This window comes from Nomascus leucogenys, chromosome X (genome assembly GCF_006542625.1).
Source record: "Nomascus leucogenys isolate Asia chromosome X, Asia_NLE_v1, whole genome shotgun sequence".
Taxonomy (NCBI): domain Eukaryota; kingdom Metazoa; phylum Chordata; class Mammalia; order Primates; family Hylobatidae; genus Nomascus; species Nomascus leucogenys.
This window is the reverse complement of record NC_044406.1, coordinates 84,561,004-84,575,384: the sequence shown is the minus strand read 5'-3', so window position 1 is coordinate 84,575,384 and position 14,381 is coordinate 84,561,004. Positions and strand designations below refer to the sequence as shown.

The window sequence follows — 14,381 nt, the reverse complement described above, 5'->3', positions numbered from 1 at the left end:
AATGGACTCAGAGAGGTTAGGTAACTTTCTCCCATTCATATGGCTGGTGAGTGGCAGAGCTGGGATTCAGACCCAGCTCTCTTCACTTCAGAGAAGAAGTCATTACCATGATATTATTTGATTTATCTAAATGAGATATTTAAAAACAAACAAAACAAAAATAAGTTTTTAAAAATGGTGTAAAGTGAATTGCTTAGCACTATTAAACTATAAATGTAAATACTATGTGGTAAAGGAAAAAAAAAAGCCTATTCACACTGATATGATTGCCTGTATCCACAGTTGGAAAATAATTATGACCTGTACTTTAAGCAATGCTTGACTAGTGGTATTTGCAATGTAACGGGAATGCATTCTGTCAGAATCAGAGCTTAACATGAATACTTTCCATTCCTGGGATATAGAATTTGTAAATGTATGGTATCATTTTGTTTGGACCTATTCTAATTAAATGTCCAAAACCTGTCATGAAGTTTATAATAAACACAGAAAATAAAAGCAAATGATTGGGAGCGTATTAAATTCTGAAACTTTACTACATATACTTCAGAAATAAAAGTAATTCTTAAGACAATGGTTCTCAGCCAGGGAAAATTTTGCACCCCAGAGGAGATTTTTCAAAGTCTAGAGGCAATTTGGGTTGTCACAACTGGTGGTGGAGCTGCTACTGGTATCCAGTGGGTAGAGCCACAGATACTGCTAAACATCCTATAATGTACAGGACAGCAGTCAAAAATAAAAAAAGAGAGAGAAAATGGGCCCAAAACATCAATAGTGCCAAAGTAGAGGAAACCTGATTTAAGCATATGCTTTCGGCACTTGCTAAATACTTTTAAATTTATTCATTGTGTAATATTTAAGACACGAAGATGGATACAAAGACAATGAATCTACGTGTCTACCACTGAGTTTAAGAAATTAAAAGAGTTAAATTTCCCTTGTGTATTTCTTCCTGCCTCCCTAAAATATTTTAAAGAGATTAGTTAAAATACCATTGTTATACCCATTATTATACTATGTTAAAGTGTGCCATAGCATGTTAAATTTTATATATTATGTTAGATTATACTATAACTATCACAAGTCTTTAAAAGATTTAATAACTAGGTACATTTCTATTTTACATAGGAGGATATCTAGAATTACAATAGAACCTTGCAAAAAGAATGTAAAGATTTATTCCTTATGTATAGAAGGAAAGGTTTTGATTACCTCTTTAGTACACAAGAGAAAGTGGTTTTACAGATATGATCAATTACAAACGTGTATAATTTGTTAAATATATGACTAGCCAATAAGCTTTGGATTTAAAACAAATTTGTATGCTACAAAAAATGAATAGGGAGCTAGCTGGGGGAGGAAATCATGATTGTTCTCTATCTCTCTGATAATTCCATCAAGGACATTATAGCCTTGACTCCTGTACCCTGAATCTCTTAGGCTAAGTGTCTAATGCTTTTTGTCTAGAAGTAGCCTCACAGCTAGTACTTAGAGTAGGGGTTATGGTATAACTTTGCTTTTCATTTCCCAGTTCAGATTTTGGAAGTTTATATAAGGAAAAATACGCCACTTACCAAGTTTTACACTTGTTTATGTTTGTTTTTGAGATGGAATCTCGCTCTGTTGCCCAGGCTGGAGTGCAGTGGTGTGATTTTGGCTCACTGCAACCTCCACCTCCCGGGTTCAAGCGATTCTCCTGCCTCAGCCTCCCGAGTAGCTGGGACTATAGGCATGCGCCCCCGCACCTGACTAATTTTTGTATTTTTTTTTTAGTAGAGTCAGGGTTTCATTATGTTGGTCAGGCTGGTTTCAAACTCCTGACCTCAAGTGATATTCCCTCCTCGGCCTCCCAACGTGCTGGGATTACAAGCACGAGCCACTGCACCCGGCCCCTAGTTTTATACTTACGAGGAAATTCCTATTCTACCCTGACCATTATCTAATTTCAATAGACCCAATGGATATAGTATGAAATAATCAAAATTTTAATGAAGTTCTACCATGGTTTAAAGTGTCCAAGGCAGCATAAAATATGATTTCTGAGATCGCATCTTACTGAACTGTTAGTGAGACTTACATTTTGCTAAAAATGTAAATAGGCTCAATTTTTTTTTTTTTTTTTTTTTTTTTTGAGACAGTCTCTGTCACCAAGGCTGGAGTGCAGTGGTGCGATCTTGGCTCACTGCAAGCTTCGCCTCCCGGGTTCACGCCTTTCTCCTGCCTCACCCTCCCAAGTAGCTGGGACTACAGGTGCCCAGCAAATTTTTTGTATTTTTAGTAGAGACGGGGTTTCACCGTGTTAGCCAGGATGGTCTCGATCTCCTGACTTCGTGATCCACCCGCCTCAGCCTCCCAAAGTACGGGGATTACAGGCATGAGCCACCGCGCCCAGCCGATTTTTCTTTTTTTTTCTTTTTTTGGAGATGGAGTTTCCCTCTTGTTGCCCAGGCTGGAGTGTAATGGCACGATCTCGGCTCACTGCAACCTCTGCCTCCCAGGTTCAAGCGATTCTCCTGCCTCAGCCTCCTGAGTAGCTGGGATTACAGGCTTGCACCACCATGCCTAGCTAATTTTTGTATTATTAGTAGAGACAGGTTTCACCATGTTGGCCAGGCTGGTCTCAAACTCCTTGACCTCATGTGATCCACCCGCTTTGGCCTCCCAAAGTGCTGGGATTACAGGCGTAAGCCACCATGCCCGGCCACAGGCTCAATTTTTTATATTTTAAAAACATTTTGCACAATCCAATTAGTATAAGAAAAAATTAATTGTTTAAAGCTACCTTTTCTTTCTCTGTGAACAACAACACAGCTGGTGATGGTGACAAATGAAAATAGTGGCATTAATCAATAATAGACATAGAGAGAATAAAAATAAGTAGTGATAACATTTCTTGGAATATGTGTAATTATAATAATAGACTGAAAGTAGCAAACAAGGGTCAAATGAAACTTCAATAAAAGAAAAAAACAAAAAAAATTTTTTTTAATCACCTATTTAAGAGCAAAAGATGCAAAGGAAGAGCAGCTCATAGATAAAAGAATTTTCAGACTGCAAAAGCATGCCATAATTATTCCACCATGATGAGAAATAAGAAAGAAATGTTTTATGATTGTTACTGTCATTGCTACTGTTTCATTTTCCCTAAAGAATTATGAAAATGAACATGGTGAATACAAGTTGCTATTTAAGAGAAAAATGTTTTCAAATTCTACAATACTAATGCCATTATAGCCTTAATTGATATACTTGTAGTCTTCTAAAGTCATCAACCCTCGTAAAGTGCACGCACACATGCAGACTCACAAGCCTGCATAAAATACAGATGGTCGATAGCCATGTAAATAGATCAATGATTACAAAGATGGATTGAGGAGACAAAAACGAGCTCTACTATTACACATGTATGAACTTCCTGACTATAAGAATAATTATATTCTAGAACTGGTTAATTGAGGGAAGTTGAAGAATCTTTTTTCCCTGCAGAATCAATAGATACCCATCTATCTTTGATGACTTAGGTGTAGCATTGCCTGGAATCAGGGGAATGGACTGGATGATCTTCGTGTCGTTCTGATTATTCTGTCGGTATCCAATAATAAGTTATATAGATCATATAATCTGTTTTGAGATAAAAATCACATTTGGGAAAACATAATCATGTGGCAACCTATAAATACCACACATTGAGTACAGTGCTGGTTACTCAAATGGGCTTCAGAAAAGTAAAACAGCCAATATATGTAGAAATTATTGGTGGGGCGGGGGCGGGGGAGGGGGATTGTGGCGGATAGAAGCAAGCTGGCATATTCCCATGTATGCATTGTAGAGAAACATCTATGGAGGTATTTCTGTAGTTTCCAGGTATGGAGGCATCCAGGAGCTGTATTTCACCTTAGGTATTATTAAGGAAAATTAAGGTCTTTCATCAGAGAAAGAATTTACTTAGGAAGGAAGGAAGAAAAGAAGGGAGGGAGGAGAGGAGGAAGGGAGGGAGGGAAGAAGGGAATGAGGGAGGAAGAGAATGAAAGAATGTAAGAGAAAGTAGCAGCAAGAGAGGAAGGAAGGAGGGAGGGAGAGAAGGAAGAAAGGAGGAAGGAAATGTCAAAAACAAAACAAACAAACAAACAAACAAACAAAATACAAGTGGAAGAAGAACAATAGACAGTTGCACGCCCAGTAGGAATGCAGATGTCCCTTATAAGAGAGACAGAGACCAAAATAAACAGAATAAACAGAATAGTTGCTTAAGGAATACAGGTGTCTGGTATATAGTGTAGATTGTTTCAAGAAAAAACTATAGAAAAATAACTATTTAAACTAAATAAGTCATTATAATCTGACATATCGAAGGAAATATCTCTTCTCCCAATCTCATTCTCTTATTCACCACTCCTTAAAAGCCTCTTGTGTTGGCTTTGATGATACACTATAGCATCCTGGCCATCTCTCTGATATGCTGACTCCTTTTGCTCTGATTTCTCTAATAGCTCCCATCCCCTTGACATGTATGGTCCCCAGATATACAGTCCTTAACTTTCCATTTGTTACTTTTTTCATGAGGAAACTTAAGAACTCCATTGGTCCTGATATTCTAACCATCACTTCTTTGTAAAGGACTCCAAAAATCCTTATTTTCAGTCTCAGCCTCTATTCTGACCTCCAATACATTTTCCAATGTAATGTTTTTTGTAAAATTTTTCTCCCTTGCCCTGAAAGTATTTTCTCCCCTACCTGATTTGCCTCTTTGTGTCAGGGCTACAACCATTATCTCTACCACCAGGATTTTTCAATTAATCATTTTTAAAAAATTCCTTATTTACCCAAATTCCCTTTTCTCCTACTTCTGAAATATTCAGGGCTTTATTACACCTTATGCTTGAAACTGCAATGATGTCCCTTATGCTTGAAACTGCAATGATCTCCCTATGTCGAGTCTCTTTACATCAAGCCATCTGATATACTGCAGCTAAGAGTACCTTTCCTAAGCACACAATTTGACCATGACCAAACTCAATAGCTCAGCATTCATGTTGTCTACCAGGGATCAAAACTTCTGGTGTATACAGGGGTTAGGAATGAGTCAGAGTAAGTAAAATGCAATAGGGAGTGGTGGCACCTGTGGCAAACTGGAGAGTGTGTGACATTAAAATTTCACTGATTAGGCACTAGAAAGGCCAAATAAAACAGAAGTGAGGGAGAGAAAGTGAGAGGTAGAGAGCGTGAATGCCTGTGAGTCACCAATTTGCTATCTGTGTGCCTCTAAAATATGACCACCACCAAGCTACTAATCTTTTATGTGCTCTTTCTCACTGCTACCCTATATGATGGCTTATCTATACCAGAAAAATAAAGACATTATCCTTTATATACCTCAAGCCTTTGGCCACCATTCTCCTATCCTAGCCCTCTCTAACTGAATCCTACTAGTGTTTCAAAGTCTAGAACACTTCTTCCAGGAAGACTACCTTAACCACAGCCCACCCTAACCTACAGTTCACCTTCTGTGAACCTCTGTATCAGGATAAAATAAAATAAATAGGATTATATAAAATACCAATTACATTTAAATAGTTATCAACATATTTACCAAAATAGTGATATAATGATAGAAGTGCTTGATTAAAGCATTAAAAATAATTTCTAGTCACAGCTGTAATAAGTACTGTAATTTTGAAGCATTAATGACTGTAACAGTATTTTAAGATCTCTGCCACAACTATAATGTGATATGAAAATATTTATTATTTCTATTAGTGAAAAACTTAGAGGTACTGTTAATACTTTGGTCTGTTGCCTACACTCTTAAATAATATGCTAAATATTAATTAGAAGATAATGAAAATAAAGATGTAATATTCTTCACAAAAAAGTTCAGGACCCCCTGAATTCTCTCCATGGGTCCCCAAAGAGGGCTTTGAACTCCAGCTTACCAACCTATGCTTTATCATATCTTTACAAATTATTCTGCAGTAATAATATACTATATTTTATGTTGATCATCTTTTTTTCACATATTCCTTAAGAATATAAGTATAAACTCCCTACCTAGAATCATTTGCATGCACTAAGGATCTCAAATAGAACATACTTTTATTTTTCCCTTCACACATGCATCACTTTTTTCAAACCACTCGTTTCATTACTCTGTCAATGCTCTATATGTGTGTCTATACATATTTCTGTTTTACCACTGATATCCTAAAAAGCAATGACTGATTGGTCTTACATTTTTCTCTCAATAGATCAAATTCAATTATACTGAAACAAATTTTGAAGGCGAGAATAATGATTCTAAAAGTCACCAAAATTTAGTACACATTATTTGACAGTAACTCATAATTACATATATTAAAAACTCCTCAACAGCCTCAGGATATGGTGTACTTTTAAATGTTTCTACGTGCTACTCCAAGTATTTTAGGCCATTTCAATTTTTCCCACATAAAGAACTCATTTTCTAACTTAAATTTAGATATTTTGAAATAAAATGAAAATTGATACTTATTAATAACCTGGAGCTGGATCTTGCTGATTAAATAAAAGTTTTTCTTTTTTTTTTTTTTTTTTTTTTAAGTAAGACAATTATCCTGCCAACTAACTAAATTCTGTTAGCTGTCTGCCCAGCAAGAGCCTACTGACCCATACTGGAAGAGAAAATACTACTACTGTTAATTCAAGTTCTGGGAAGTGATGTATCCTTAATTGTTGTTTGTTGTTTTTGTTGCTATGAGGAGACAACCATGCTACATGAGCAAAAAACTATAATTATGCATGGATGGAGTTTAGCACTGTAATCAAATAGAACTTACAACAAAGTTAATCTGATGATACACATTTAATGCCATGCATTATCGATGTGCAACATGGTAATTAGACATAAATGGTAAACAGCTCAAATGAATGGCAAATTGATGTTACTTTTCCATCACTGAAACAAATGTTCTGGAACTGGGGGGAGAAAAAGGTGCTAGTGATTATAGTCTTTTCTCCTGACAGAGGGAAGCCATCTCTCTTGGGGACTAGAAAATCATGTAATTATTTCTACCCAGGAGCATCCATCCTCCTTACCAGAAGATACTCAGACATTTGATTTGTCTAGATAAAAGCAATACTAACGTTAATAACTCAGGTGAGTTACTCACCACTTAGGCCCTACACCCGTACCCAAGTAGCACAATTCCAATTATGTATATTATACTACATGTTAAACTGTTTTCTTCCCACAAGCAAAACTAAGAAAATGGGTTTTGATCAAACAGGGTAAGGATTGAGAAGAAACTTTAGAGTATCTGGTACTGAGAAGGAAAGCAAGTTGGCTTTGAAAAAGTCCTCAGCAAACAGAAGGCACAAAATTGGTGGGTAAAGCAGGATATGGGTAAAATGTACAGATACATGAAAAAGATAAAGAGATAAAGGCTTAGAAAAGGGAATGGAGGTCTAAAAACAAGGAAGAGATGACATAGGTCATCTTATTACACTTTAGTCCTATTTTTAAAAATCATGCCTAGATTTAAGACATATATATGAGGTAAACTTTAATGTAAGCCTACAATCCAAAATAGAGGAGCTTCCACAGAGACATCACTTGCTCAAATTATATATGCAGGTTCTCTGAGATTTAGAGAGTTTGCAGGGAATATGGCAAAATTGTTAAAGTTATAGCATAAGCTATTTAACTATTTGATGTTTTTGTTTTGTTTTGCTTTGTTTCATTTTTTTGAGAGAGAGTCTCACTCTGTCGCCAGGCTGGAGTGCAGTGGCACGGTCTCGGCTCAGTGCATTCTCCACCTCCCAGGTTCAAGTGATTCTCCTGCCTCAGCCTCCTGAATAGCTGGGATTACAGATGCGCACCACCACACTCAGCTAATTTTTCTGTATTTTGAGTAGAGACAGGGTTTCCCCATGTTGGCCAGGATGGCCTCGATCTCCTGACCTCGTGATCTGCCTGCCTCAGCCTCCCACAGTGCTGGGATTACAGGCGTGAGTCACCACGCCCGGCCCTATTTGATGTTTTCTAAAACTCAAAACCAACTCATGGCTCAAAAACAAAAAACAACAAAATAAAGAAAAACAGAAAAAACTATAATGACTACACCCTTCCCCAAAAATCTTTACAGTTATTCCTTTCAAAAATTAAACCAGACAGGGCCAGACATACCAATAATTCAAATAATGTGTTAGATCTGTATAGTCCTTTATTATACAAAGCACTTTATTTGGTTAGAAGCTCACAATGACCCTGTAATTTCAAATGAGAAAATAGAGGTTTAGAAAGATTAAACAGTTTGTTCGTGGAAGGCAGAATAATATAATGGCTTTAGAGTCAAGACATTGTTTTGAATCCTGGTTCTGGTACTTTGCCACTTACACCACTTACAAGCTTTGTGAAATTGGGCAATCTCTCTAAACCTCAGTTTCCTTATTTGTAAAATGAGAATAATAGTACTTATCTCATAGGATTACTGTAGGATTCAATGAAATAAAAAATACAGAAAGTGCTGGACATAATCAGCAACACATGTTATGTACCCAAACAGAGTTGGGTAAAAGTTAGATACTCAACTTAACAATGGGTATGTTAAATACCCACTAATTTTCAGCAAAAATTATTTAACCTCTTGACCCCTCAGCTCTTTCACCCATAAAATGGTAAGAACAATATATACTTAATGCAGCCATTTTGGTGATGAAGTACATGTAATTGTATGTACAGTGAATAATGGACAATGATATGTCTATATATGCATTTGCTTATACTGAAACGGATATATAGCTTATAAGTGGCAGAAACAGATTAGAACCTAGATTTTCTATACTGAGTCCTCTTACTATCAACACAGCTAGATATTCCTGATTTTATTAAACTACTCAATGTCTTCTTAAAAATCTAATTATAGAAGAGAATTTTCTTACAACTCCATTGAGAATAGTCCAAAAAAATCTGTGAAAATGAATTTCAAAAGGAAAATATCCAACTTACCTGAATTAAAGCCTCACTCAGCATGTCTTCATTAACCTCCAGAATAATGTTTCTTATCTCTTCATATGGCATGCGATATGATCCCAGAAAGATGGCTAAAATAAAATTTGATTTTATTAAAAGTAGAACAGCATCAACATGTTAAAGTCCTAATAAATGCCTGATTTTCATTTCATAGACTCAAAATACGAAATTTGTCACTAATACTAATATACAGAATTATGAACAAACAAAAGTTGTTCCATTTGACAGACTACTCACTCTATCCATCTAGACAAAATGGCCTATTTTCTCGGGCTCTAATGTTTATAGCTAGTGCATATTTACACTAATTACACACAAAATAAAATTCCTACTAATAGCACTCATAACTACATGCTTATGCCTTTTAGATTAGGATGATAACACAAAATGACCCATGAAAACTTGAGAGATTTTATTTCAAGTTGACCTTTTTATTCAATGAAGAATTTAGTGTAGAGATTGTCAGATGCATCCAACACAGTATTTCTCAGGAAAGACAATAAAATAACCAAATAAAAAATCATATCCATCTACTCTGCAATTCTCCCACATAAGAAAAAAATTAAAGTGCCTAAATCATCAGTGTGCTCCGCATTCCTGCTTATATTCCTATGGTACACTATTACTTACTTTATATATTGACTCACAATTTCCCCTGCCAACTTTTTCTTAAATGGAAATCTATCATATCATATTAGAATAATTCAGCAAATTAAACCTAGAATAGCTAACTATTATTCAGAAGGTACTTGCAACAACATGTTCCATTAAACATATTTTTTAAAGAACACAAATGTGTTCTTATCACCAGAACTTGAACATTTCTTTTTTCTTTTTTTGAGACAGAGTTTCGTTCTTGTTGCCCAGCCTGTAGTGCAATGGTGCAGTCTCGGCTCACTGCAAACTTTGCCTCCCAGATTCAAGCGATTCTCGTGCCTCAGCCTCCCAAGTAGCTGGGATTACAGGCATGCGCCACCACGCCCGGCTAATTTTGTATTTTTAGTAGAGGCGGGGTTTCACCATGTTATCCAGGCTGGTCTTGAATTCCTGACCTCAGGTGATCCACCTGCCTTGGCCTCCCAAAGTGCTGGGATTATAGGCGTGAGTCACCATGCCTGGCACCCAGAACTTGAACACCTCTAAGAATTTTTTTTTTTTTTTTCATGAAAAGGTCTATATGCCTTCAGCCATACCAAAGGAAAACAAAATCCTCACTCTATAGGCAAATGATTACCTTATACATAAGACCAAATGAGATCTCCACAATCTAAAAGAATAATGTTGACAGAAATCAACCAGCAATTGAGATCCTACTGTGTTTTAAAGAAAAGTACTGAAAGTCAACTTTGAAAATGTACTATCAAATAAGCAATGGACACATTCACAACAGCTACTGGTAAACTGCTTCTCTGACAGCAACATTTCCACTGACATGAGAATGATGTTTTGTTTATTGTAATGATTCCCTACGCCACATTCCTTAACAAAATAAACTCCCATGGTATTACTGTGCAATTAGGAATGCTTGATATGTGGAAATTTCTGATGCATAGTGTTTTAGTATCAGCAAAATCTAAACACAGTCTACTGTAGTGACAGAACAAAAATTCTGATTTCAAGACAGAGGGAAGAATATGTTAAAACTTAAAGGCTTACATAAATGAAGATGGGTTTAACTGTCCATCTGCTTTAGAAAAAGTATACTTAATGGCTGACTGGTTTGTTAAAGGCTTCAAGGTTCACTAACCAGTTTTTAAATGCAGTTAAGGTTAACAATTTAAGTAGCCCACATCACAATTACTTCAGACATAAAGGAACAGCAGTAGAAGGATTTGTCCAATGTAACTAGTGAATACTCTAAAACTATCAATCCCAGGTCTAGACAGAAGGAAAAAAAAATCCCTTTTAGTCAATTCTGCCTTATGTTTCACTATGTCCTCTAACAGTGTTTTATTATCATTACTTTCCAAATCTTTACTATTCCCAAGTTTCATCTGGCCTGACAGAGGCTGAATTAGAATTTTCTCCATACTGGCTAAGTGACAAAAAGGCAACCAAATCATGTTTACACAGAACTTTGTTTCTAGAAGATGCTAAATATGCCTGTTTAAAAAGGTTACAACTTTCATTAAATGCATTAAACAGCTCCCACCCCTCTCACCATTACCTATACCAATCCTACGAAGAAAATATTACATACACAGATTCTGAGCTGTTTTGGGATCCAAAATTCTCAGTTCTTTCACTTTCTTCTTTGTAGGCACAGTCTTCTTTTCTTCTAATGCTTCTGCATGCTTTTGAACTGAAAGAAAAAATGTTGATTCATAAACAATAAGGGTACTAATCCAAGTACACGGAATAACATTAGTAAGGCATATTAACTACATTAATAAAGCTCATTCTGAAATCAATAAATGTGTTTATTTCATTAGTTCAAGGAAGAGGATAAACATAAAAATACAGAGTTGTTTAGAGTTTTCACTACAAATTAAATATCAGCACTTAAGCAGAAAAGATAAGCCAAATAGAACCAAAAATCAATTGCTCCTTCTCACCTAATATGCAACATTAATTACTGCTTTACCAGGTACCTACAGCAGTACTGGAATTAAACATATAGTACAACCTCACTAATCTGAACTAATTGAGGGAAAAGGAAGACATGCATTTCTCTGAAAATATGCTAAAATTTAAACAATTCAGTGAAATTGCTTTAAAGCACCTAAGGTAAGTTTAACTGCTAAACAGGTTGCCATATAAAAATTCCTGCTGAGACTGTTTTGAAGAATAGTTATGAACCATTTGCAATTTGTACAACAGTAGCACCATTTGCATACATGTAATTAAACAGACTCAGCAATGTGATCTTTTGAGTAATTTAGCTTTGTATCCCTCGCTATTTGAAAAATACTATTTGCTTCCTTAGAACGGAAAGAAGATTTACTTTGCTTTCTTTAGAAGGTAACAGCATAATTAAAAATAGTTTAAAGGACTGAAAGGGTAAGGAGTAGCAGTGCCAAGGAGTGGCTTTAGCCTTCCATAACCTCCATCAGCCAACTCCCCAAGTAGGCCAGCCCCAAAAACAATGTGGCTGTCTGCTATGAAAATAAAGCATTAAGTTAAATCTCCAAACCCCTCCGGTATAGAAATTTTATAGCTACCATTGTACTCAAGTGTTGGCAGTTTACCTTTTCCAATATAAAAACAGGGTTATAAGTGATGGGGCCATCAGAAAATATGAGAAAAGTAAAGCCAGTACTTTTTCAGTCAAGTAGAGTATTAGGTCCTTGCCCCCAAATTCATCCTGCTTAATTACATCACTGGTTCATATATGACCATAATCATGCTGCTGCTTTATCAATGTTAAAAAGATAACTTCATTTTGAGGCAATAATGATATTATTTTAATTCATCTAATCTTTGTTAAGAAGACCACAAATGCATTATTCATTTTTTTAAGAGAAAAAGCAACATAAAACCACAGTACACTTTTACTTAGGCAATATGTTCATAGATGTTACCGTCTTGGAAGCAACATTCTACAGAATTCATCAAAATATTGGAAGTCCATTAAGACTTCCTTTGTTTTAATAGTACAACATGTAGAAAAATTAAATGAGCATACTACAGAAAAACCAGATATTAATAAAATAAATTACCTGGATAACTAAACTCCTAACAGTGCTAAATTTTACCAGACTGGCCAATCTAAAGTTATGTGCAGTCTAAGGAGAATGGATAATTATACTTAAAAATTATGATCTTATGAGACATGGCAAGCAGTTTGCCATGTGGATTCAACACAATAGTCATTGCTACTACTGGAAGAAAAGTGACTTTTAATGTATTTCTCTTAAAATATATTAAAAGAATATATTTCATGTTGATATTTATCTGTATATATTTCTAAATACGTTTTAAAATATATTAAAACATATCTCAAATATTCTTCAAAGGATCTAAGAGCACAGAGTCTTTCATATGCAATAATCAACATTTTAATTTATTCTGTCAAGCCAGTTCCAGCTTAAGACAACTGTAAACAAGAAAATGACAGTCCAATAGTCATTCTCTTTGACTATAAAATGTGAAATATCTGAATCATATTGAAATTACTTCTAGAATCATTCACTAATTTGAACCCAGTCAAGGAAATAGTCAAGAAAATTTTCCTAATCTCTCAATATGACTTAAAATTCACTATGGGAGACTAATTAGCCAAGTACATATAAGAAAAACATGCTGTGCCATGAAGGACCTATAAAGATGGTTCTGCAAACTAACAGGATCCTGACTAACCCAGGAATAGATAATGCTCATTTAATGACTTTACATTTTTGCATTTTTAAATTAAAATATGGTCTAGCCTCTCCCCTTTTCAAGTGAACAAATTGTTTAAAATTAAGATTAGATGCCCTAAATATCTATAGTTCATAGCTTTCTTTCTTGAATCCCAACATATTTTCCTTGTGTTATACAACTTGGCTTAAATCCTGGGTTCGAAAAGTGATAAGAATTCCATGAGTGGGTACTGCTTTTCTGAGAATCACTAGAGAAAAACAAGTTTAAAACAGTTCTCTAACTAGCCAGGCTTTTTGCCAAGATAAATAATTACAGACCAGTGGCTATTGTTGCCTTTGGCCTTCTTGTTTTTAAAAGCATTCCTTAAGGATCATGACCACAGACTTAGATAAATAGAGAATTCAAAGAACAGCAATGAGACATCAAATATCCCTACAGTGTTCAACACATCATATGTTAAAAATTGCCTGCTTTCATAGTGACCTCAAAATGTCACTTATCCTAGGATACTTTTATTCTGTATGTTTCTAATGGTTACAAAAAAATTAAATAAATAGCAATTCTATAATTATTTGAAGTTACTTGGATGAAACTAAAAAGTCTTAAGTTTCGATACAAAAACTTCATGAATTGATTTTATCATCAATTGCCCTATGGTCCTCAGATTCATAATGAGGCCTACAGTCAAATGTGACCTTCCCTGTACAAATGAAAAAACATATTGCAAATGGGTTTGAATCCAATATATTGAATTAATTTGAGTGTGTAAATTGGCACTGCTAATAGAATAATAATGAAACATTATAAAATACTGTCTGTAGGAAGATAATCCCAATAATAAAGACATTTATATTATTACTAAAGATATGTTAATATCAAGATACTCATTATCTAAGATAAAATGCCCACTGAGTATTCTTATATTTCCTTTAATACATGGATTTTTACAAGCAATTGTACTATAAATGTATTCCTTTACAACTGAGAAATGCTTATCAGCATAAATAAAGTAAACATGGTTATATTATTTCCCCAATTTAATATAGGCAATGTTCAGGAATCTCCTATTAAT

General features: G+C 35.1%; 1 protein-coding gene across 1 annotated transcript in view; it reads right to left on the bottom strand.

Annotated features, from left to right (window-relative positions):
* Positions 1–14,381, bottom strand: part of DIAPH2 (diaphanous related formin 2) — a 938,691-nt gene that overhangs the window by 540,873 nt on the left and 383,437 nt on the right. The window contains exons 18-19 of the mRNA XM_003274986.3: positions 11,208–11,309; positions 8,984–9,078 (exon numbers count right to left, since the gene is read on the bottom strand). Coding sequence (XP_003275034.2) covers positions 8,984–9,078; positions 11,208–11,309 — 197 coding nt within the window. The remainder of the gene's footprint in view (positions 1–8,983; positions 9,079–11,207; positions 11,310–14,381) is intronic.